This window comes from Pseudonaja textilis, chromosome 2, assembly GCF_049901715.1.
Source record: "Pseudonaja textilis isolate UNSWEBS1 chromosome 2, rPseTex1.2, whole genome shotgun sequence".
Lineage (NCBI taxonomy): Eukaryota > Metazoa > Chordata > Lepidosauria > Squamata > Elapidae > Pseudonaja > Pseudonaja textilis.
In genome coordinates, this window is record NC_141991.1 from 232,188,014 (window position 1) to 232,212,909 (window position 24,896).

Below are 24,896 nucleotides of genomic sequence, written 5' to 3' on the forward strand. Positions count from 1 at the left end.
TAGGACACAATAGGATTAACCCACCATCATTGAAATAGTAAAAGATACAAGGCTCTCTACATTGCACAACCCCCTGGAGCATCTCAATCACCAAACCCCAGAATCTTATAAAAATCCATCCACTCACTCAGCCATTTTGTCAACCTCCCCAGAAACATGCTACTGTCAAGGAAGCTTCTAGAAACCAAATAAACAGAGACCTACTTTCCTTGTAAGCCACCCTCCATTTTATTTCCAGCATTTTTCTCTAGTCTTTGGAACCGGACTGGATTTTTCTTCCAACACTTACAATTAAAATCCAAGCCAATGGGAGTTACAGTCTATCACAGCTGGAGAATGATCACCCAAAGATTTTTCGTTTATTTATTTATTTTGACATCACCATTGTCAGAAATCAATTCTGGTTTCATTTACCTGAGAAACCCACAGAGCACAGTAAGATTAATTTCTGAGCAAACAAGGATAATGATTTTGAAATAACCGGCTTTGTTTTTGTTTTGCAACAGACTAACCCAGCTTTCCAGATCTTCTATATCTGCCTAGACTTGTTTAAGTTAAGCTTGCCAAATATTTCGCGAAAGAATGTGGTAATAATTACTTTCTAGTCCGTTTCCCCTCCACGTAGAAAAGCCTCCCCGCCCCCACCTCGCCCTTTCTCAAGTTTAAACGGTAGATCCGGTAATTAAGAAATTAAGAAAGGTAATTAAGAAAACACAAGCTAAAAGTGCAAAAGGAGCGATTGAGAATCAGTTTCTTCTCGTTTTGCCCTGCTTCTTCCAGGAAGCAGGGCAAAACAACAACAACCCAGAAAAGAAATAAAAAAACAACCGGACGCCGCTCGCGGGAGCGAATGAATGAAGGCGACCCGGTCCAACCGGGAGAAGGAAGAAATAAAAAACAACCGGACACCGCTCGTGGGAGCGAATGAATGAAGGCGACCCGGTCCAACCGGGAGAAGGAAGAAACAAGAAACAACCGGACGCCGCTCGTGGGAGCGAATGAATGAAGGCGACCCGGTCCAACCGGGAGAAGGGCGTGGCCTGGATCCGCGTCCGTGCTTCGAACTTCGCCGCAGCGAACCAGAGAGCCGCTTAAACGTCAAGGGTCAGAAAACGGGAAGTGGGCGGAGCCAATCGTTATGACGTCTCTGGTGGGGCAGGGCTACTTCAGTTCGACAACGGGGCGGCGAGAGTAGGGTTTCTGGGCACGCGGCGGGTGCGGGCCAAAGGGGGCGGAGTCTGCTCCTTCCCCCGCCCGCCTTCGTTCCTGGCTTCGGGCCCTCCCCCTCCTTAAAGCGCGGCCCATCCTCCCGCGAGCCGCATTAGTACCGGCGCTTCGGGTGTCAGGCAACGCTGTTGGGCGGAGAAGCTGCGCGCTCGGGCTACCCCGTTTTTTGTTTCCCCCTCCCCTCGCCCTGCCCGCCTCGGTTGGCCCTGTGGCTGGAGGCGGTTGAGCTGGGGCTCCCAGCCCGTTTCTCCTGCTCGCCGCTCTGGTCCCCACCGAGTCTCTGGCTTGAGGGCGGCACCGCCACCACCATCACCTCAGCCCCGAGATGTTTGACAAGACGCGGCTGCCTTATGTGGTGCTGGACGTGGTCTGTGTGGTCCTAGGTATGCCTCGGGTTCCGCAGCGTGGGGAGGAAGGGGAGGCGCCTGGGCACCTCAGGCAGGCGATGCGCCACCGCTGCGCACTTGTCGGTTTACCCACCCGACGCGCCCCTGTGGTGGCTGCGGGGGCTTCCCTGGCCGACTCTTGAGGCAATTCCTCTGCTTCCTCTCTGGGCGGGGGTTACACAAGGTTTTAACTCTTATTATATATGCCTCTACGTACCTATGCAGCGAATGTGCATCTGGGGTAGCTTGCTTCCCCTGCATGTTGCCAGGCTAGTCTTTGCCCTGCATCTCTGGCTTTGCTGAAGAAAGCTTGGGGGGAGGGTTTGGAAAAGAGTTAATAAATGCAACATTTTTTTCATTTTTAGGTTTGTCTGCTTCTGCTGTTGTCGCTGCTTTCTTTGCGTTCATCTGCTTGCTTACTGGCTAGCTTCGCACCAACCCCCATCTCTCACCTAGATAAACTTGGTCACTGGAATTCTGCTTAAATCAGGGTTTTATTCAAGTTGGCTAATATAACAAATGGCTTGAATGAGTGGTGTACAAAGAAAGAGTTGGAAAAAAAACACACAACCCCCTTGATGGGCTGGTAGATGGAAAAATAACAGCTGCATTTTGTGCTGGCTTCTTCAACCTGGTGCCCTCCCGGTGTATTGAGATCCACATCAAGCATCGGGTGAAGTCAATTGCATTTGGTGGGTATCAGACAGGGGAAGATTGATGTACCTTTAGAAAACTGAGTTTAGAAAGAAAGCAGTTTATTTCCTCTCATATGAACATACTTTTATGTAAAGGGATAAATCATTGACGAAATTGCATACTGATGTCCTACAATACAGCCTTTAATGGATTTTTGTACAGGTGACTCTGTATCCTGTACCAATATTTATTTGCTGACAGTTGTTTTTCATTTTTGCAATATGAAGAATGATCACAATGTAATTAAGTATAAGCTTAACTTTGTCTAGCCTTAAACATTTTTACTGCAAAGCATCTAGTTTTAGATTGACATTTTCTTGAGTGAATGTAATAGTGAACTATTAGCTTTGGTTGTTGCTAAATATTTGTGTTACTTTAGATAAGAGCAGTGTAGTGATGGTAGCCCACCATCCTCTGTTAGACTCTTTTTTAATCTATTAGATGAGACCTTGACGGAAATTTATTTCATTTATGCCATTTCAAATCCATTAAATATAAGATGGGATTGGATCTTATATATTATTTGGACGAACCAAATAATTGCTTTAGAGTAACTGAAAATTTGCTTCTGTAGAAAGAATGAGAAAGCCTCAAGCCATATAAGTTTAGCAAAGAATCAATGTTTCTATGAAATCTATTTAAATATAGGATAACAACTGCAAATAGTAACTTTCTCAATCACTTTTTAATGGATATACTTTGTTGGGTGATACGTTAATAATTATCTTTAGATAATTAAAGAATTGACAAATTTGACTGCTAAACAGTTTCTGAATAGATAAAGAAACTTTCTTCTTCCAAGTTAACAACTCTGTATAAAGAAACTGGAATAAAGTTATTTCAGGATTGGGCCTTCAGAAGCTGTGTATCATCAGATTCTTATATCTAAAATATATCTTTAATCTGATTACAGATTAAAGATTACAGCAAGATCATGTATGTTAGTATATTAATTCTTAACTTACTATAACAATATCTAATATAGTTGACCCAATTTTAGAAGATATAAACTACTGTTTATGCAGTGTATACTTTAATAAATTATATGATCTAACTTGATGAGATAAAGACATGGTTTCTTGTTGCAGTCAAAAGTACAAATACGTTGTGAAATCTCAAACACTAAGCATTTTATTATGGCTTAAGCAACAATGAAGTTAAAAGGAATTCATAAAGTTCTGGTTTAATGATGTCCAAATAATTGCTGGTGATCAGCATCTCAGCATTGGTAACTGAATGACTTAGTACTGTGATCCAAATCTAAGACACAGGTAACAGAATTGAGTTTATCTCTACTTTGCAAATTAGCCTTTTCTTGATCTTTGCTGATTAATGCTGATACTTTGAAATTGCCTTTCTTCAGCACATTAAAATTGATTTAAGAAGGGGTAAAATTAAGATAACTATTTCAAAGCTAGGCATGACTTTGGACATTCTGATAATTCATGTTTCAGGAAGGTGTTTTTTGGATGAGCATACTGAATAACATTGCAGAATTAGTTATGTAATGACTCAGGAAAAAAAAACACACAGCATTTTAAAATCCTTTTCCGCCTTCCCATTTGAAATTTTTTGGAAAGAATAAAAACTTCCAGTGAAATATTTTATTTTGGAGAAATGGATGCAGATAAGGCAAGATAATCTAACTGTTCCTTCCTTCTCCAAAGTTTTTATTAGTTTGTAATAAGATATAATAGGTTGACATTTATGTAGTGTGTCAGAACACTAGACCACTACACCAGAGGACCAGTAGTTCTGTACTTTCTTCTGACTCTAGATGTTAGAGCAACATGCATGGCTACTGCTGAACAGCATGGCCATTTGTACCAATGGAGGAATAATTCAGTATGTTATTTGCTTATGTGTTTGTGTATTGTTGCTTATCTAATAGATCTGCTCCTGATTGATATCCATTGTAGATATCTAACTAAATTATACTTTTACATTGTACGAATATGTCAAATCTGATAATTGTATGAATTAACCAAATTAGTTTTAATGGGGGTGAAGGATTGAACCAAGGCGAAGTGGCAGTGCTTTCTTGCAGATATGTGGCTCTTGCAGGTTCTACCTCTGGTTTCGATTGGGGTTGTACTAGGACTCTGTGAAGTCTGGGATTTTCCTGGATTCTCTTACCTGTTTGAAAGCAGGTGGCAGCTTGCAGACGTGTGCACCGGTTGTATCCATTCTTGGATTTGGAGACTTTGTATGGACAGATATAACTTGGTTATCTTGTATGTATAATATTGAAATGTGCTGTACATGATGCTTCCTTGAGGATCGCTCAAAATGTGTACTTGATCAAAAATTCAAATGTAGAAACAGTGATGAGCATACCTTACTAAGCCCATGTTTCAGGCCTGTTCTGATAGCTGCAATGTTACCAGTAAGCTTCCAGGTGCAATTGAATGGTATGATTATTATCTTTAAAGTCTTAAAAGTCCTAGTTATCAGAGCTATCTATTTTCTGTAGGATCTGTCCTTCCTGTTTGATTAACAGAGAAGGCTTGTTTCAAAGATGTTATCTAACTTAAAGTAGGAAGCACTCCTCCTCTGATAGTACACCTATCCTTTGGAACAGCATCTTCTGGTTATAACCCCACCATATTCCTCTTTAAACAAGATTTAATAAACTGACTCTTCCTCCAAGCCTTGGGTTAAAGCCCTTTGAAGTTGAGGGATGGATGGAGCATTCTTTTTTATTTATTTCCTCTGCACAGCTCTCTTTCTCAATATGAGACCGTTCTTTTTAATTGAGAAGCTACCAAGAGTCATTCTGGAGTTGGGCAACCTAAAACATTGATGTGTAAATGAAGATACTACATAGAACGTTCATAAAAAATAAAAAATAAATGTAGAGCTATAGAGAGTAAGACAAATATTGGATACATTTGAAATTTCTCCCAAATTTTGATTAACTTGCAACCCCTTCTCTCAATTTACAGATTTTTTTCACCATGGCCTCAAAATGTTAGAAATTTTCTATCTCAGTAAGGAAAGTTTCATAATTTATGATATATGGACTACAGAAATAATAAATTTAGGGTTTAAAATAAGACATTCAGGATTATTGTGCATTGAATATAATTTCTTTAGTTGTAATCTCTATAAGTATGTCATCCACTTGAGAGATTTTGCTGATTAGATAATTAGATCTGAGTTTTTGAGAAGAAAACATAAACCTTGACTAACCATTTAGAGTCATAGTTCCTAAATGTAGAACTACAGAATTTCAACTGCAAAAGGGGAATGGGAAATTAGATAGATAGATAGATAGATAGATAGATAGATAGATAGATAGATAGATAGATAGATAGATAGATAGATAGATAGATAGGCAGGCAGGCAGGCAGGCAGGCAGGCAGGCAGGCAGGCAGGCAGGCAGGCAGATAGATTACATTGATAGATGGATGAATAGATAGATGGATAGAATTAAATAAGAAATTATAGCAGTTATAATTAAACTTACACCTCTTTTGAGCTTCTGGGTAAGCTTCAGAAACTATAAATTACATATGTAATGCAATGTAAACTGTCTTATCTAATGAGACTCTTAAACCAACAATCTTTTTCAGTCTCAGATGGAAAAAAGTCATGCCTGCTTTAATGAAAAGCTGATTCAAGTTTTGAAGCAACTTCCAGATTTTTTTGAAGCAGTATATCCCTTTTCATTGTTCTAAGTAATTTTCTTCCTCATGGAGCTGATAGAGCAGTTCAAGTATTAGATTTTCATTTGGCTTTATTCGTATTTAATTCCAAAGCTGTGAGTAATTTAAGTTCAATAGCTGTTCAGATTTGTTTGACTACTTCATGTAACTCTAGTACCAAAAATAATGCTAAACTGGAACTGAATCAGTATGGCTCTTAATTATAAAGTGATTATAATAGTACACTTGGGACAGACCATAATTTGTATACTCAAATGTATACACAATAAATGGTGATTCAGATTGTAAAAAAATTTAGGAAAAAAGAACTGGGAAGCAGCACTCCAAATTGTGTCTTCTGTGTGGTTTCTGCTGTGAGGTTCTGTGGGGTTTAAGTGCATACGTTTCATCTAGATTTCATACAAGATCATACAAGTAAAAATGCAGAATTTAATTAAGATTATGTCATGATACATTTTCTTTCATGTCTATTGGAAAAGTATGAAGTTACCATTCTGACAAACACATACTTCAGAAAAGCCAAGGTTTCTCTATCTCAGCAACATTAGATGTGTAGATTTCAATTCGCAGAATTCTGCGAGTTGAAATCTCCACATCTTAATGTTGCTGAGATTGAAGAAAATTGTGTTAGATGAAAATGCTGGAGTTCTTTTTTCTTTTTCAAGTTACTATACTTTGATCTATGACTTCTACTGTCTGATGTAATGCAGAACTGAGAATTGACATTTCTCTGTTTGTAGGTGAGTGATGCAGTATCCTTTTCCTCATTGAGTGAATGACAGCATCTTTGTTAACCTATGAATCATAAGCTTCTGGGATCTTATGGTATAAAATTACAAGGATAAGAAATGTGTTGAATTTTTAAAGGCTTCACAGGTACAGCTTGTGATCAGATAAGTATAACAAAAAGAAATATAGTAAATAGAGATAAGTTTAATGGATGTCAGCTGCAACAGACAAAATCTGATCACATATTGTATGCCTCTTTCCATGTGTAAAAATTCCACTTGTCATGTATATGTGTGGAATGTGAAAAATATGCATGGAAAAAATCCTATTCCTGCTTCCTGCATGTATAAAATTACTAAAATATGCATCTGTGGGATATCATTCATTGTTTTATGAATGCTATTTGGATCTGATGGGTATTCTGCTTTTCTCCCCGTTGGTCCTTTACATTGAGGTTTTATTGTGTTATGACAAGATCAAGGAAAGTGATTATTTGTTTCTTGTGTTCCTTGGTCAAACAACCTCATTTGGATATTGTGTTCAGTTCTGCACACCACAGTTTAAAAAAGATGTTGATAACCAGGAGCAAATCTAGAGAAGGACTACCAAAATGGTAATAGTACTAGAAACCAAGCCTACAAGGAAAGGTTGAAAGACCTAGGAATGTTTAGCTTGCAGAAAAGAAAGTTAAGGGAGGGCATAATAGCTATTTTAAGTGGGCTTCACGTCTTCAGACTTACTCCCACTTGCTCCAGAAGATAAGACCAGAACTAATGGGACTAAAAGGATGTAATACAAATTAGACATTAGGGAGAACTATTTAAAAAAAGAGCTGTCAATCAATGGAATAAGTTACTGTATGCAGCGATTTTTCCCTTTCTCTGGAGGTTTTTCAGAGGCTGGATAGCCTTCTAATGTAAGGAATCCTGCAATGTGTAAAGAGTTGACTTCTTAGGACATTCCAATGATATATTTGATTTACTGCCCAATGATGCATAATATTTTGTAAAGTTCACAAAGCTGATCATACACTGGCTTTGAAGAGAGTTGTCGTTTGTCATTTAAGAGGGATTCTCTTAACAGGTGTAAAATCCAGCAGTTCCATATATATATATATCAAAACCAAAAAAGAGGCCGTCAACATGCCTTAAGGGAAGTGTTGCATTGCATTAAATAGGAGAATTTTCTTATGATTGATTAATGTACCTTGTTTACTGACAGGCAACAAGGAAATCTCTTTGCTTTGCTAATCTTTATAGGCCTCTTTTACAATCTTATGTAAATGTTTTCCAAGAAGGAACCATGAGACCTTTGTCATTTAGCTCTTTCTGTTTCATTATAAATGAGATGGCAAGTTATGGTTTCCTGGTTGGCATGCCATCATTCCTCACTGTTTGGCCATGCACATCTGTAGTGTTCCAGCCAAGAACAATGGGCTCTTCCTTTGTTAGTGGAAATTCTTACCTATCCTACGTAAAGTTTATTATAGCCATAATTTTCCCTTTGTTTACAAAGAAGTGATTAAGGCTTGGGACTAGATGCAGGAAAGCCTGAGTTCTATTTCTACCTTAGGCAGAAAAGCCAGTTGGTTGACCTTGGGCCAGCCACTCCCTCCCAGTCCTAGGAAAATAATGCTGGCAAATCAGTTCTGAAAACTGCGTAGTCTTGTCTGTGTAATTGCCAGGAATCAAGTCTAATTTGAAGTTCTCTCTTTGTCCAAGATACAGTAGTTCTCAACTTATGACCGCAATTGAGCCCAAAATTTTCATTGTTTAGCAGGGCATCTGTTAAGTGAATCACACCCCCATTTTATGACCTTTTTTTGCCATGGCTGTTAAGTGAATGACTAGTTAAATGAATCACATAGTTCTTAAGCAATTCTGGCTTCTCCCATTGACTTTGCTTCTCAGAAGCTCCCTAGGAAAGTTGGAAATGACAATACCAGGACCTCAGGATGCTGCAACCATTGTAAGTACATACCATTTGCCAAGTACCTGAATTTTGACCACATGACTTTGGGAATGCTGTGATGGTCATAAGTGTGAGAACTGTCATAAATAACTTTTTTCAGTGCTATTGTAACTTCAGACAGTTGCTAAATAAATGGTTGTAAATCGAGAATTGTCTGTAATCAGTTGGTTTTAGGCATTTGTCTAGGTGTTTGAATGTCAGGAGTCATCATGGCTTATAGACTCAATTGTTTTCTGTGAGAAAAATAGTTAACCAAATGTGGGAAGCATATTTCATTGCAGCAAAATTTCTACCAACTTAGTTATGGGTAGATATCATTATCAACAGTGGGAAAAATAATCAGTGGATATGTAATGATTAACTCTTCAATTATCCCTAGTAACCAAATAAATAAAATAGGAATAAAATGGCACATGTTATGATGAGAGCCCTTAATCTGTTCATAGCTGATAAGTATGGAATTAGATCCTGGTTAGTGAAGGCCACTCTGGAAGTGACATATGAACAGGTTTGAACGATGGTGAATTCTTCCTTAGTGGAAGAGATGTTCTCGACTCCTGCTTAAGGAGGTGTGGGTGTACCCTGTCAAGAAGCCATTGCTGGACTCTACAGTTCTTGACAATTTTCATCCAATCTCGCATCTTGCTGTTTTAGAAGATGGTTTAGAAGGTGGTGGCATTAGAACTTCAGAAGATTCTGGATGAAATAGATCACCTGGAGCTCTTTCAGTTAGACTTTGGCCCAATAACTACTAGGCAGCTAACATACATAATATTCCTTCTTCCTGTCCCCCCCGCCCAACAGTCCTATGTGGCAAGTTAGATTGAAATAGTGACTGCCCCGAGATCACCCAGTCAACTTTCATGCGTCTAATGTAGGACTAGAACTCAATATCCTGGTTTCTAGCCTGGTGCCTTAAACACTAGAGAAACTGGCTCTCTTCCTTCCTTCCTTCAAGTCTGGTCCCAAACGATGTTGATAAGGAATGAGGGGTCCAGCCTACAATCCCTTTTGTGTGAGGTACTGCAGGGCTCAGGACTCTTCTTATTAATTTTTAATATCTACATAAAATCACTGGGTGAGCTATCACCAGTATGCTGGTGATGCCCATTTATATATGTGTGTGTGCTTAGTGAATTAAGTGATGCTGCGGACACACTTGCACAGTGCCTGGAGGCTATGGGAGTCTGGATGGGAAACAATAGGCTTTAACTGAATCCTAGTAAAATGTAGTGGCGTGGTGGTGTGAATGGGAGGCTCCTTTGTATCTGGGATATTTTCATCTTTAGCCTTGAATGGAGTCGCACTACTCCAGGCAGACCTGGTGCATAATCTGGAGTTCCTCCTGGAGTCAAATTTCCTGCTCGAGGAACAGGTGCCAGTTGAATAACTGGTTATTCTCCCGAATTGGGAAACCCTCTCTCAGTCACTCACACTCTGTTATAAGGACTAGTGCAACATGGGATTATCCTTGAAGTGTATTTGGAAGCTACAGCTTATACACCCACAATTTTGGATACCTGAAATATAGCACATGTAACAGTTTTGCTGTGTGAGCTGCATTGGATGCCAGTTTGCTTCTAGGTCCAATTCAAGTTGTCACATTTAAAAATCCTACATGGCATGGGGCCAAGTTACCTGAGAAACAGTTTTAGCTCCATCACATCAGTTCATCCCATGTGGTCAGACAGGAAAGATTTGTTATGGGCTCTGCGGGTTAAATAATTTGACTGGGAGAGTCCAGGAAGAGAACCTTCTCTGTCATTGCCCCTGGCCTATGGAACATTCTTACCCCAAAATGAGGTGAGCCTGGCCTTTCAAAAGAGTGTGAAGATTTAGCTATTCCAGCTACTTCAACTGAGGCTTGAAGAGGGATATGCAATCCTAGGGGTGGTTAGTGCCTTGAAGGCTTTCCTGCTATGTTTTAATTTTTTTTGTTAACGGATAACAGATAATCAGAGTTGGAAGGGACCTTGTAGGTCATCTAGTCCAATCCCCCGCCCAAGCGGGAGACCCTACACCATTTCTGACAAATGGAGGTCCAATCACTTCTTGAAAGTCTCAAGTGATGGGGCTCCCACAACTTCCGATAGCAAGCTGTTCCATTAGTTGATTGTTCTCACTGTCAAAAAGTTTCTCCTTATTTCCAGATTAAGTCTCTCCCTGTTCAGTTTCCATCCATTATTCCTTATCTGGCCTACAGGTGCTTTAGAAAATAGCTTGAACCCTTCCTCTCTGTGGCAGCCCCTCAAATATTGGAAGACTGTTATCATGTCTTCCCTGGTCCTTCTCTTTACTAGACTAGCCAAGCCCAGTTCTTGCAACCGTTTGTTGTAGGTTTTAGCCTCCAGTCCCCTAATCATCCTGGTTGCTCTTCTCTGCACTTTTTCTAGAGTCTCAACATCTTTTTTATACTGTGGTGACCAAAACTGAATGCAGTACTCTAGGTGTGATCTTACTGAGGCTTTATAAAGTGGTATTGGTACTTCCCTTGATCTTGATTGTATGCCTCTGTTAATACAATTTAGGATTGCATTAGCTTTTTGGGCTGCATAATTCTGGTAAATACTTAGCTGGTTGTCCACTAAGACTCCAAGATCCCTCTCACAGTTACTGCTGTTAAGCCTGGTTTCGCCCAGTCTATATGTGTACTTTTGGTTTTTCTTGCCTAAGTGTAGGATTTTACTTTTCTCTACATTGAATTTCATTTTGTTAGATACGGCCCAGTGTTCTAGTTTGTCAAGATCCATCTGGATCTTGAGCCTATCTTCTTGGGTGTTAGCTATTCCTTCCAGCTTAGTATAATCTGCAAATTTGGTAAATTCCCCTTCTATTCCCTCATTTAAGTCGTTAATGAAGATATTGAAGAGTACTGGGCCTAAGACAGAACCTTGTGGCACCCCACTGCTTACTTCCCTCCATATAGACTTAGACCCATTAAGGACTACTTGTTGAGTATTGTTTGCCAGCCAGTTGCGAGTCCATCTAGTGATGGTGCTGTCTATTCCACTTTTTTCTAGCTTACCAAGAAGTAGGTTGTGGTCTACTTTATCGAATGCCTTGCTGAAATCTAAATATATTACGTCCAGAGTATTTTGCTGATCTACTAATTTAGTCACTGTGTTGAAGAATGAAATAAGATTGGTTTGGCATGATCTGTTTTTAATAAACCCATGCTGACTGCTAGTTATTACTTTACTTGTTTCTAGATGTTGGCAAATCTTTTTTTTAATTATCTTTTCCAGTATCTTCCTGGGTATTGATGTTAGGCTGATTGCTCTATAGTTTCCTAGGTCTGTTTTTTTTCCTTTTTTGAAGATGGGAACCACATCTGCTCTTTTCCAGTCCTCTGGTAGTTCCCTGGTGCTCCAGGATTTTTGAAAGATATGGTGCAGTGGTTCTGAGATGACCTCTGCCAGCTCCTTTAAACCTCTGGGATGTAATCCATCAGGCCCCAGTGATTTGTTTTCATCAAGATCAGACAAGTGTTCTTTTACTATTTTTTTGCTTATTTTAACTTTTATTTCTGGTCTGTCTTTTACAGTTACGTTTTTGGTGGGTTGAACTATAGTTTCTTTTTGTGTGAAGACAGATGCAAATAATGAGTTAAGCAGTTCTGCTTTCTCTCTGTTGCCTGTTACTTCCTTGCCATCTTCTCTCTTTAGTGGACCGACTGTTTCCTTGATTTGTTTTATCTGTGTTTTATCTTTGTTTTATCTATTTTGCTTTCATTTTTACATTATATTGTGTTTTAAATGGCCTTTATGCTTTTATTTGTAATTTGCCCAGTCATTTTGAGAGTGAGATAGGCAGTGTCTAAATAAAATAAATAATGGCAGTTTACTTAATTTAGATTATAAAATTACTAGACTGGTAGTTATTCTCATTAGGTATGGTTGCAGGATTTACAGAAAAGGATAAATAAAAAGTTTCTGTACTCTGTCCTTTATCTGCTTTGTATAATCTTACTATCTGTTCTAAAAATAATAGCTAATCAGTGTTCCCTAAATAACAGAATTGAACTTGCCAAATAAGAATTCATTCATTTGTGGTCCCTCTTATATTCTGTATTTATGTCTGCTTGTAATGTTAAGCTTCTATATTTTATCAATTTCTTTTTATGATTCTTTCAGGGATGCTTTTCCTTTTAAACGTAGATAAAAAAAGTTGAACATCTTCATGACAATGCCAGATGTGCATTTTGATTGAGCTTTGATACTTATTTTTTTATAAGCCAGCATATACACTATGATTCATTCATATAAATTCATGATAAATTCATGCACATTAATAGCTGTTGCTACAGAGTAAAAATGCTGGGTAGGATTGTTTGTTACAGTGCCAGTTTTATAGCTTCAGAAAACTGTATAAAATTAGAGCACAATTGTATTCTTGCATTTTAAGATAATATAACAAGAAAAGCTAAATTTTCTAATTTGTAATTGGTCAGTATGGTTAGGAAAGGTACAGGGATTGCCACAAACCACTTAATTTTTCTGCAGGAACAAAGTGTATGCCCCAAAATTCCATTTCAAAAGGAGATGTAAGTGCCCCATTAAAGTTTTTATAATTTTCTTACACAGAAGCACAAGGTTGCAATTTCACTCATTGGTTTGTGCACATGCAGTTTGTGCACACAGTTGCATGTGTTGTACAACATTTGTAATATGCTTAACATAATCTCTAAATTGCTCATTTAAATGCTTAGGAGGTCGAGTTTTTAGTAGTATGACAAACTTTTATTTATCTCTGGACCCTTTCCTGCATTTTGCCCATAGCTGTAAGCTAAATTATATCTTATTTCTTAGCAACCAGTACCTGTGAAACTTTTCTTAGAATTGTTTTCAGACCAATTCTTTCAATCTACCTTTTGCCTTCCCTCTGTGGTCTATGCATTTCATAGTTTCTAGCAAGTTCCAAAGGTGATTTTTGTATGTGGTTTAGTATCTGCTGACAAGCTTTCATATTGCTTTGCTGATTCTTTGTAAAAAGCTTCTGTTTACTAGTAATAATTTTTATGAAGCAGAATAATAGAATAATAGAGATGGAAGAGAACTTGGAGGTCTTCTAGTCCAACCCTTCGGTCAAGCAGGAAACCCTATGCTATTTCAGACACACGGTTGTCTAACGTCTTCTTAAAAACTTCCAGTGTTGGAGCATTCACGACTTCTTGCCACAACTTCTTGCCACAGTTGTTAGGTGAATCACTACAGTTGTTAAGTTAGTAACATCGGTTGTTAAGTAATCTGGCTTTCCAATTGACTTTGCTTATCAGAATGTCACAAAAAGTGATTACATGACCCTGGGACACTGCAACTGTCATAAATATGAGCCAGTTGTCAGTGTCTGAATTTTGATCATGTTTCCATGAGGATGCTTCAATGGTTGTGTGAAAAATGGTCATAAGTCATTTTTTCAGCATTGTGGTAACAGTATAAAATTTCTGAATTACTATCAACTATAAAAATGGCATAGTTCTCAATTTATAATATTTTAATAAACAATCAAAGAATAGCATTAAGATGGATATCAGTAATATGCAAGAGGTTCGAAATAACAGTTGAAATGCCTCACATAAATAAATCAGTTACTAAATTTTTTTTAACAATAAATATTTTTTCTATCAATCTTAGAGTAATTCAACAATACACTTTTTCATGTTAAATTAACTCTTGTGAGAATACTTTTGAGATTAGTTGACAACTTCTTTAAGGAACATTTACAGTTTACAATACAATATGGATTTGTTCCATTATTGTTTCCTTTGTTTAATACTCAGACATTTGTTAATGTGGTTTTGGGAAGAATAATGTGGTTTAAAGATGTGAATGTGATTTTTAATTATAATATATTTCTTTAGCCAAGAAGAAATGGAAATCACCCCCTCCCCAAATTCCCAAGTGAAAAACAGAAAAGTAAAGAAGTTTGAAAATATAATCCACTCCATTTTTGATATGTGCTTTTTGTTTGTTACTTGCCATCTGGTGAGTCTGTGTGTCTGTCTCTGTGTGTATAAGAATGAAACTACCCTTCATATTTTAAAAAAGTATTTTCAGGATATATTGTTACTGTCTGTTATTAGAGATCTTGCTAACTTTGGATTTATCAGTGTCTAAATTCTTTTTATTAAAATATATCATGTTTACTGCTTAAACTATGCACTAAAGTTTGGTTTATTCCACAATCTAATACATAGCTTGAAAGATAGAGCTGATAAATTCTGGAACTGTTTTTAGTTTTGCAATCTATGGAAAATCAAGTCTGCCAAAGGAACGGATGGTTCATGTAATATCCAACAGGACTGTTTGGAATTGGTTTCATTGGGTGCTTCACATACTACAAAATGTTTAGGTAGTGTATTCCACACTGGGAGTTAAAGCAAGCAGTAATGCTCTTAGAAAACTTGTATTTACTTGGCTGAGCTTACTTCCTACATAGAGTCATATGTGGAAGAATAAATCTATATATTTTCCACCATTAGTTAGTTGTTATGTACGAAATTCAAAATAATTCCTTTTTTTTTTTACAATGCAAGCTTGGTATAATTATATTTATTGAGTCAAAACTAAAATATCTCAAAATAGCAAACATGAAAAAGGATTGAAACAGCCTTTTCATTAATAATGCAATTTTTGAAGACAAAACCTCTGGTCCCGTTGACTAACCCATATTGGATCCTGAAACATTATCCTGGGACACATATATTCACCTAATTGCTCTATTGTAAACTGTAATATGGAATATCAATTTATAAAAATGATTTAATTTGTGGATTTATTCTTGGTCATTGTTTCCCAACCTTGGCAACTTTAGGACATGTGGACTTCAACTCCCAGAATTCCCCTAGCCAATAGGATTCTAGTACGGGTAATTGAAATCCATGTGAAAAATCCTGCTCTAGATGATTTATCGAGAAGTAGCACACTCTAAATTGCTTTTTTAATGATTTCATCACACTCTGCTGCCTTCATATTGATAGAAACTGTCCCCCCCCCATTTAAACAAATTTAGGTTATTTTGAATTATTTTTCTGCTGCATTGAGATGGAATTCTATTGTTCCCTCTCTCCCACTGTAGCCTCCTTATTGCTTATGATTTGTTTTTGGTTCATCAGATAATACTTCAAGGCAGCAGTTGTGAAATGACCAAGCTACACAAACTCAGATCAAGTTTCTGTTCAGTAAATATACTTAGGGTTGGCATTGAGTCAATGGTAGGTCAATCCCCATTTTAGCTAATAAAATAATGTTAGCAATTAGATTTGGCCTAGAGTGTTTGAGAATTGCTGCCAAGTTGCATAGATAAAACTGAGCTAGTTGATAGTTTCTAACATAGGAAGTTTTATTTTAGCCATTGTGAGGATGTAATTTGATATATTTTTAATGGAACTGAATCAAGTTGGCATCTTGTCTGCAAAGGTATACATTGGTGCTGACAGATCTATTTTCTTTTATAGAAAAGCTGGCAAATTTTCCTTTACAGTATATAACCTCTTAGCAATATTTTTGGGTGCTAATACAGGAATTATACAGCCACGTGGGTGTTTTAAACACCTAGGGCACAGTTTGTTATTGTTTAGTTATTTATTAAGCCTTATATTGTTTTGACTTCAAAGATAAAAGCTGTTCATAGTCTATATGGTTGGTTTATATTAAGTTTGACTTGGTGTAAATCGTTTACACACTTGGGAAGTTCAGAGAATATTTGAGATCGTTAAGATAATTTTAAGGAAAGGGAAGTACATTCCCCTCCTACAGTCGCCTTAGGGCTGTGCAGTGCTTTGGATTCAATAGCTAATAAATTCATGTTGTAGTATGAATCTGACACCTGCCTGCAAAACCTGTAAGTATTGCCAGGAAAAAATACAACTGCTTTAATATATTGCTTAAAAGTTTTACGCTTTCATCTTCTGAAACAGCTTTTGGAGATCAAATCCTATTTATATTTTGTAGTTTGGAAATGCTGCAGTGCATTTATAGGCATTCTGGATTACTTCTTTACAATATTATAAAATATTTTTATTCTTTTTTGATTATACTATATTAAATATTCATATTCTGGGAAACCACAAGCAGAACTTCTAGTGCATGAATACAGAGTGAGAGAAATTACATTAGTGTTGTCATGAATAAGTCCAGTCTGTTTTTTTGTGATATAGATTACTTTTCTGTATAGGAAATTGGTCCTGGTTGAAGACTTATTCCCTGAAAATATATGAGAACAATGTGTTAGAATAAATAAAAGGTGTTAACTTGATATTTGTAATAGCTTCATGACAATCAATGAATAGTAGAGAAACTAGCATAGTGGCTAAAATGTATTCATTAACATTCTAAGTAATAATTTTGCCTGTCCAGTGATACCTTCAGGATGAACTATATTTCAGGAAAGTTGATTGGAGCCAGAGAACAGGTTTTTAAAATTGGTAAGTGAAACTTTTAACTGATCGGATGAACTTTAAGGACAAGCTGTTTTGTTTTGATTTTGTTCTAGTATTAACAAGAAATTCAACAAAGTAATTTAAAATAATTTTTCCAGCAGTGCCAGATGCATGCATTGATTAAGCCATGACATAATTAACTTCTTTTATAGCTTAGTGGGTAGTATGTCTTCAGCCAGCTGCAATTTGTCCATAAAGTTTATGTCAAACATTTTTAAAAAATCAACATTATTCCCAAATTATGGCTTGGGATTTCTTGAAGGGATGCAAACAACTTACAAAAGGGTTCCAATTTTCTTTTTAAATATTGCCAGTATTTAAGCATAGACTTCGGAGTATTATCCATGCGATGAGGTCACATAAATGTAATCATCATTTTAGAAAGATGCAGCTTGAGAACCCCTGATAAAAACAATCTATGTAGTAAGGTCCTTTTCAATCTGGGCACACTGCAGTATTTCAAGAAACATGACAAATATCAATATCCAAAATGTTTGACTGAAACCTTAACCATGATGGTATTGATAATATATTTTAATTTTGTTAAAATCCAAGAGATCTGATTTAAATGTTATCTCCTTTTACCTTAAAGAATATGGTTAAATGCAGATGCCATGATTTCAGCATCAGACAGATTCGTTGGGGTGTTCTCTTGCCGTTCATTAACTATCTAGCTTGATGAAATTGGCATACTGCTTTGTGGAACTTTGAACAAAAAGATTTTTGTTCTGTTTTTCCTGCCTGTATCTTGATGGTGTAATGTCATTTTTCTTGCATGACTTTTGCTTTGTTTACCATCAACATATTTCAGAAAGCAAAGCTCTTTTGTTTCTAATTACAACAGAAAAGGAAACTCTATTACTAGTGTTTGAAGTCTATACAGGAAAATATTATTTAGTGCAGCCTAACTTAATGTGGTATGCTGCAGATGTGTTCTCTGGGAATTATGGAATTTAGAATCCAGCACATAGGAAGAGCCCAGGAATGATGACTGATTTATTGGGGGTGTTTGGTGCTTAATTGACAATAATATTGGCTCTGTTCTTCTGGAAATTCATATAAACTGTATGCAAATCCTTCTAAACTCCAGTATTATCAGTCGAGCCCAAGAGTATTTCCCAATGACCAGACTTTCCGTTACCCAAAATGTCTGATTCCACAATTAAAACAAAGCATGGAGCAACTCATTGTTATATTCAGTAGGTATGCAGAAAGACTAAATCAATGTTTTTCATCCTGGGTGACTTTGAGATGTGTGGAATTCAACTGACTGTGGAATTTCTGGTACCTATCCTAAAATTACTGAGGTGGAAAAATACTGGACTAAGGGAAAGGACATGTTTGTGAGTAAATCAGCTGTGTTGACTTGAAGGCCAATAGCCCAGCAGCATTTATCTTTCCTGACCTAGCCAATAGATGAGATCAGTGGTGTCTCACCCATTAGTATTTTCTTTGTTGGCCAATGAAAAATGATTTTTCCTTTCTCCTTTATTTCACCTTCCCCACCCCATCTCTAACTACAATAAAAAGTTACGTTATCAACATTTTTTATTTACAGTAAGCGGCTATCAAGTTTTTTATGCTTGTTTGTGTTTAGGCCCTACCTTGTAGTGATGTTTTTTGCTGCCACACTGGGAAAATGGGAGATAGAGTGACTCAAATGCACCCTCTCCCAAATGGCAGCTCAGACTACAGCAGAGTAAAACAGTAATCATTCGGCTGGGACTATCACTGCTTGAAATGGGAACTTCTTTTTTGAAGGAAGGTTTGACATTACCACTTACGAAAACTATGGACTGATGTAATGGTAAGGGTAGGACACAGCCTCATCTGGTTTGTGGGGAAGCTTGATCTGCAAGTTGATCTGCACTCTCATTTGCAGATGACTCCATGTTTCCTTGAGAGTACTGTGCCTGGCTGGATGTTTTAAACTATCTAGCCTTTTAGTCTTGATAACACCTGTAGGAGATCTGAACTACAGCCACAATTATAATATGAATCATGCAGTGAATATTTGTGTTGGGTCGCTACACATGCAAGAAATTATTGAGCAACATTTTAGGTTAACCAGCACATTGAGCTATTTTGGCAGTGTATAATATACATTTCAGTGTTTAAAATCTTACTCTAAAGTGAAATATTTTCCTAATGTAAACAAGTATATGAAAAAATGTGAGCTGAGCTGACTTTTTTTGCCAAGGGAAGCACATTTTTCATCACTATGGATATGAACATGTTGGCACACATTTTCCTGTGGACTTCAGCATTTTAATCTGAGGATTTCCTCTGTCTTCCCCTCCCTTGTACTTCCTTCCTTGAATTTTAGAATGTATCTATAAATTGAAGCAGTTTGCTTTTTGGTTAAATAGTTGAAGCTCTGATCACTAGGAATTCTTGCCTCATGGACCAGATCATGTTTATCTCAGAATGAAACTTTATCTACTTGTCTGTCTATTGATTATCCATGCTCCCCAGATAATTTCCTTCTGCTGTGTCTCAGTTGAGCATTGGCCTTTCCTATCCTCCCAAGAATTTTGCCACAATAACAATTTTGTCTTTTTAAAAAAGATTATATGAAATAAGGAAGATTAAAGAAAAACTGAAGAGGATTTAGTGTAAGGTTTCTAGATGGCTGAAAAGGCCATCTGGATCCCTGCAAATTTCCATCAACAAAATGTTGATTGCTTTCTTTTTAGAAAGCTGAACTGGAAACATCACCCAGTTAGGGAATGTTTCACTTACCCACCTATAAACAATGGCTCTGTAAAGTTTTGGTCAGACAGCAGTTCTAATCCTCTGGTTTAGTATCTTTTCAGGGAATAAATCTAGAAACCCTGCCTTAAGTTTGTTTAACTGAATGAGCCATCTAGTCCAGCATTTGTGACTGTGATGTTACCCAGATGCATTGGTTTGCAATCCCCATCAATTCCAGGCATCATGGATTTTCCCCATCATGGTTAACTGATGCAGACAGTCCATAGACTTTTCTAGATTCTTCAAATGAAGTTTTTCTCAACCTGCCTGGTGATGTCTGTTGCAGATTTCAAGGGTTAAAATAATTCTGAGTCGCAGACTTGTTGACTGATTATATAAATAAATAATGCCAAAATGACAGTTTTGGCCTACACTGCTGAGAAGAATTATGGTCTTACTAGTGTTTCCCAATCCATCCCTCATTCCCACATCCACTCCATATATATTTTTAAAAATATATGCAGAATTTTGATATTCAAAGAAAATGCAAGAGTATTTTTTAAACTATTTTAAACATTAATTTCCTTGACAAATGCTTTCCAAGTGATCTCGTAACTGTTGGCTGGCTGGAAGGGCAAATGTGAATAAGAACACTTCTTTGCCAGATGATCTTCATTTCTGGAACCTCGTGGCATTTTTTAAAAAAATACTAAAATGATTTCAAATTTGTCCTTCCTAATTTTTCCCCCAGTATGTATTACTAAAATGTCCAAGTTACAATAATTTGTAGGACTAAGTAATCTTCAGTTAGCTGGATATGAATCTTTCATTTCTAACTGCTGTTTTCTAGAACAGCTCCTTATGCATAATAGAATGAATCTTTTTGTATACATATTTGTATATTTTAAAACCTAGCTCTTGCTAGAGTGGCACAAAGGAAATGTTGATGTTGGGAGACAGTGGGGAAACTGGGGAATGTTGATGTTGGGAGACAGTGGGGAATCATTTCATTGCCTGGCAGTGGCAGCTGCAGCAAGAAATGAGTACATTATTCAAGAACTTTGACTTAGCTGGTAATTTAGGAATATCGCCATATTTAAATGTAGGGTGTCTCCAAACTGGAAGGCTTGGTATGGTTAATGTATGAGAGAATGAGCCAGATTCAAAATATTATTTTTTCCCTCAAGGAAAACTTTTACTAGATATTAAGGGATTGGATTTGCCTGATCTCCTACCCTGCAAAGGATGGCTTTATCCCCAATTGGACCATTCTATGTTTGCATTGGAGTTTTTAAATCTAGTAAAGAAAACCAGTGGTGATGTCTAGCCAGCCATTATAATGGTGGCTAGGATACCAGCTGGAGATAAGAAGGGGTTGGAAGCTGCTCTCGGCACTGGTATAGCCAAGTTGTTCCTTCTCTTCGATGAATCTGTGTTAGCTTAATGTGTGAATATCTCCATTATATTAGATGCATCTGAACATCTGGAAAATTTGGTAACAGGTAGGCTTGGTGTACATGATTTGAATGATTTCAGCATGATTTCCAATATTTGTATTAAAACCTCAAGAGTAAAGAAGTACATGTATACCAGGTTGTTTCAAATAGGATTAGATTAGCTAATCACAAAAGTATTGTGACATAAATATGTTATATAAAGATTGTGATAATTATAGCAAATACTGATGCCATGAAATAAATCTTAATAATTTAAGCACAGGTATTCATAAACCAGAGGTGGAGCTGGTGGTGACTTATATTTCCATGCTCTGTACTTATCCATTCAAGAGGCACTTATAGGATTGCTGCAGAAATCATTTTTCTTAGCCAGATGTTATGGGGTGGTGGAAATCTAGGAGTCTTCAACTTCGCTGTATAAGGAAAAGAAGTAAAACTATTTATAGAAATCACAATTCCATATTGTTTTAAAATGTTTCTCTAATATTTCAGATTAATTGGTGGAGTGTGTGGTACAGTCCACATTCAGCAAACTTTCTATGCATCCATTTTTCTGAAAGCTGAACAGATCAAGCTTTGAAAATCTTTCCATCATAAAAATAGATTAAATGTTCTCCATAATCATTCCGTCTCTTTTTTTTTGTTCTATCCAAGTTTCAGACTTCCTATTCTGATAGCTTCCATTTGACCTTATTGACAAAAATAAACATATCAACTAAATAATGTAATTTGTAAGTTTATATAACTTACATAAGTTTCCTTTATATAAATTACATTTTTTTGATGTTTAAGCATTATTAATTCAATTTGCAGCTTTCAGTAGGTCTAATTGCTAGTATTAAAGGACAGACTTTTTTTAACCAAACATTTGCTAGATAAGATGAGGCTGGAACCCCTGAAGTTCTGAGCCTAACTTTTAGAGAAGATCAGATAATGAATGATGAACAAATTAATAGGATGCTTTGCGGTGCGGGAGTCTGTGGGCACTGCATGATGCTAAATTGGCTGGGAGAAAACTCTTGACTTTTGCATGTAGCTCAGTAGTTTCCTTTGCACTTGATGAAAAATATATAATGACATCTATCTCCATTTAATTTTATGTATTTTCCCCCAACAGCTGGCTTACCCCTTGCTGTTCTAAACTTGGCAAAAGTAAAACCGTATCAGAGGGGCTTTTTCTGTAATGATGACAGCATCAGCTACCCGTTCCATGACAGTACCATCACATCTACTGTCCTCTACACAGTGGGGTTCACTGTGCCCATTTGCTCTGTAAGTAGCAAAAAATACAGGCAGCTGTTTGGGGGAAGTGTTAAGTATGTGTGGAGAACTCACCATTTCATCAAAGCTTTGAACTTTGGGCTTGTTGACTAATTACCATAATAGCTGAGAATCGCTAAAATCTGTAAAATGTACCGAAGCTCTTGCTTATTACCCAAAATAAGCTTGACTCTTTCCAATTCTTTTGAAATGACAAGGTGATAAATTTGGATTTCTGTTGGTTGGAAAATAAATAGCTAAATAATAATTTAAACCTAAATGAGCAGAAGGCGGTAAAGGAGATGCAAACAAAAGAAATAAGAAAAGAAATAATGACAATGAAAACTAGTTGGTAGAGGAGGTTTGTCACAATGGGAAAAAGTCTGAAATCAAGTGGCAAATCTAGCATCATTTGTCAGGGAATAAGTCATATAGAACTCAGGGAACAAGATCAGTTGTGTACTAATCAGCAGATTGCTACAGAGCTGCTGTTTCCTTTTTCAGTGACATAGTAGTGTACACAGATTAAAGTGTTTTTAATCTTTCAGAGCGCTCTGTCTTTTGGTAACATTTGACCACCCAAAAACAGAGTTTGGTATTTGGTACCCATGATTTGGTATTTACTCGTGATAAAGCAGTGAGTGATGGAGAATTTGTTTTAATTAGAGTGATATTATATTTACATGAACTCTTTTTCCAGGTGTCTATTTTTAATACATAACTTGGCTCAACCATTTTTTTATGCAAAAATAGATACGAGAAGGAATACTTAGATGATTTCTATTAATATTATCTTTATTAGGTTTGACAAAGTTTTGTTCAGAACTACAGTGAGATTGTTGCAAGATTATATTCAAAGTTATATATCTGAACAAAGTTAGAGACTTTTAAAATCCAATTAATTTCAGTAGATTTAAGCACATCTCACTCATTCAGAAATTATTTAAACTTCTCATTTTAAAAAACTAAAACAACAGCTTTTGAGCAGTGGTGGTATGCTGCGGGTTCAGCCCGGTTCTGCAGAGCCGGTAGCAGCGATGAGCAGTGGAGACCGAACCGGTTCTCTCCACCACTTTGCTGTTGAGCCCACTCGCCTGCCTGCCTGCCCGAGTTCCCATACTCACCTTTATCCTTTGAATTTGAAGCGCAGCTGCTTTGCGCAGCATAGAAGAATGCTGCGCGGCAGCTGCTGAAGCGACCGGGATTGTGCAGGCTTGCAGGAGGTAAGTTAGAATGCATCTGTGCCTGCGCAAAAGCCTCAGCACCTGCGCAAAGTGCACATTTGGCACACGCACGCATATAAAGTGTGTGCACGTATGCAAAACATGTCCACCAAGCCACACCCACTGAACCGGTGGTAAACATATTTGAATCCCACCATTGCTTTTGAGGTAAAATTGTGTGGCATTATGTATAATAAATAGTAAATATCCCTAGACTGCTTTAAGCAAGTAGCAAGTAATGTGGTTAATGTTTTTTTTAAAATATGGATTTCAAACCAACAACTGCATGCTTCAGTATTTTCATATTTTTAAAAATTACTCTTTTTAATACTATGTTTTTTATGCCTTTGCAAAGCAGTTTTAAAATTTGGTGATTTTATGTACTCTTTTAGCTCCATAGTACTCATACTTTATTGTTTTCTATTTGAATTCTATAAATCCTGTTACAAAACGATACTATTCTGATTAGTGAAGTAAGAAAAATATAATTATTTATTTATTTTGATTTTTTGGCCACTCAACTCCAGTCAACTTTATTCTGCTCTTTGCACATTTAAAAAATACAATAATTTAAAGAGTTTAACTTTGCACATTTAAAAAATACAATAGTTTAAAGAGTTTAACAAAGAATTCAGTTATTATTTTGAATACAGTCCTTGACTTATGGCCACAATTAAACCCAAAGTTTCTTCTGCTACAGTTGTTAAGTGAATTTTACCCAACTTTTGACCTTTATTACCACAGTTATTAAATGAATGACTGCAATTGTTAAGTTAGTAACATAGTTGTTAAGCGAATCTGGCTTCCCCATTGACTTTGTTGAGAAGTTCACAAAAATGATTACATGACCTTGGTGGGACACTGCAACCATCATAAATACATACCGGTTGCCAAGCATCTGACCATGAGGATGCTGTAATGGTCATAAGTCTGTAAAACAGTCATAAGTCGGTTTTTTTAGTACCATTGCAACTGAACAGTCATTAAACAAATAGTTGTAAGTCAAGGACTACCTCTGTGCAGAAATATTTTTCATAGGAGATCTCATAAGACTTCCCATTGATAAAATCTGAAGCAGCATAGTTCCAAAATAGTTTTACAGCATTATCTCAGCTATTCAGTATAAACCCATTTATATTAGGATA

The 24,896-nt window shown here is 36.9% G+C and overlaps 1 protein-coding gene across 5 annotated transcripts in view; it reads left to right on the forward strand.

The window, feature by feature from the left end:
* The first annotated feature begins 1,318 nt into the window (after window positions 1-1,318).
* Window positions 1,319-24,896, forward strand: part of PLPP1 (phospholipid phosphatase 1) — an 82,255-nt gene continuing 58,677 nt past the window's right edge. For 2 of the 5 annotated variants that reach the window (XM_087927295.1, XM_026716696.2), the window contains exons 1-2: window positions 1,319-1,610; window positions 22,386-22,540. Coding sequence is in view for 3 of the 5 variants with exons in the window: in XM_026716696.2 (XP_026572481.1) it covers window positions 1,553-1,610; window positions 22,386-22,540 (213 nt within the window). In the remaining 2 variants the exon portion in view is untranslated. Of the gene's footprint in view, window positions 1,611-17,002; window positions 17,103-22,385; window positions 22,541-24,896 lie in introns of those variants that run through there. The other 3 variants (XM_087927296.1, XM_026716704.2, XM_087927294.1) reach the window with 2 other exon arrangements.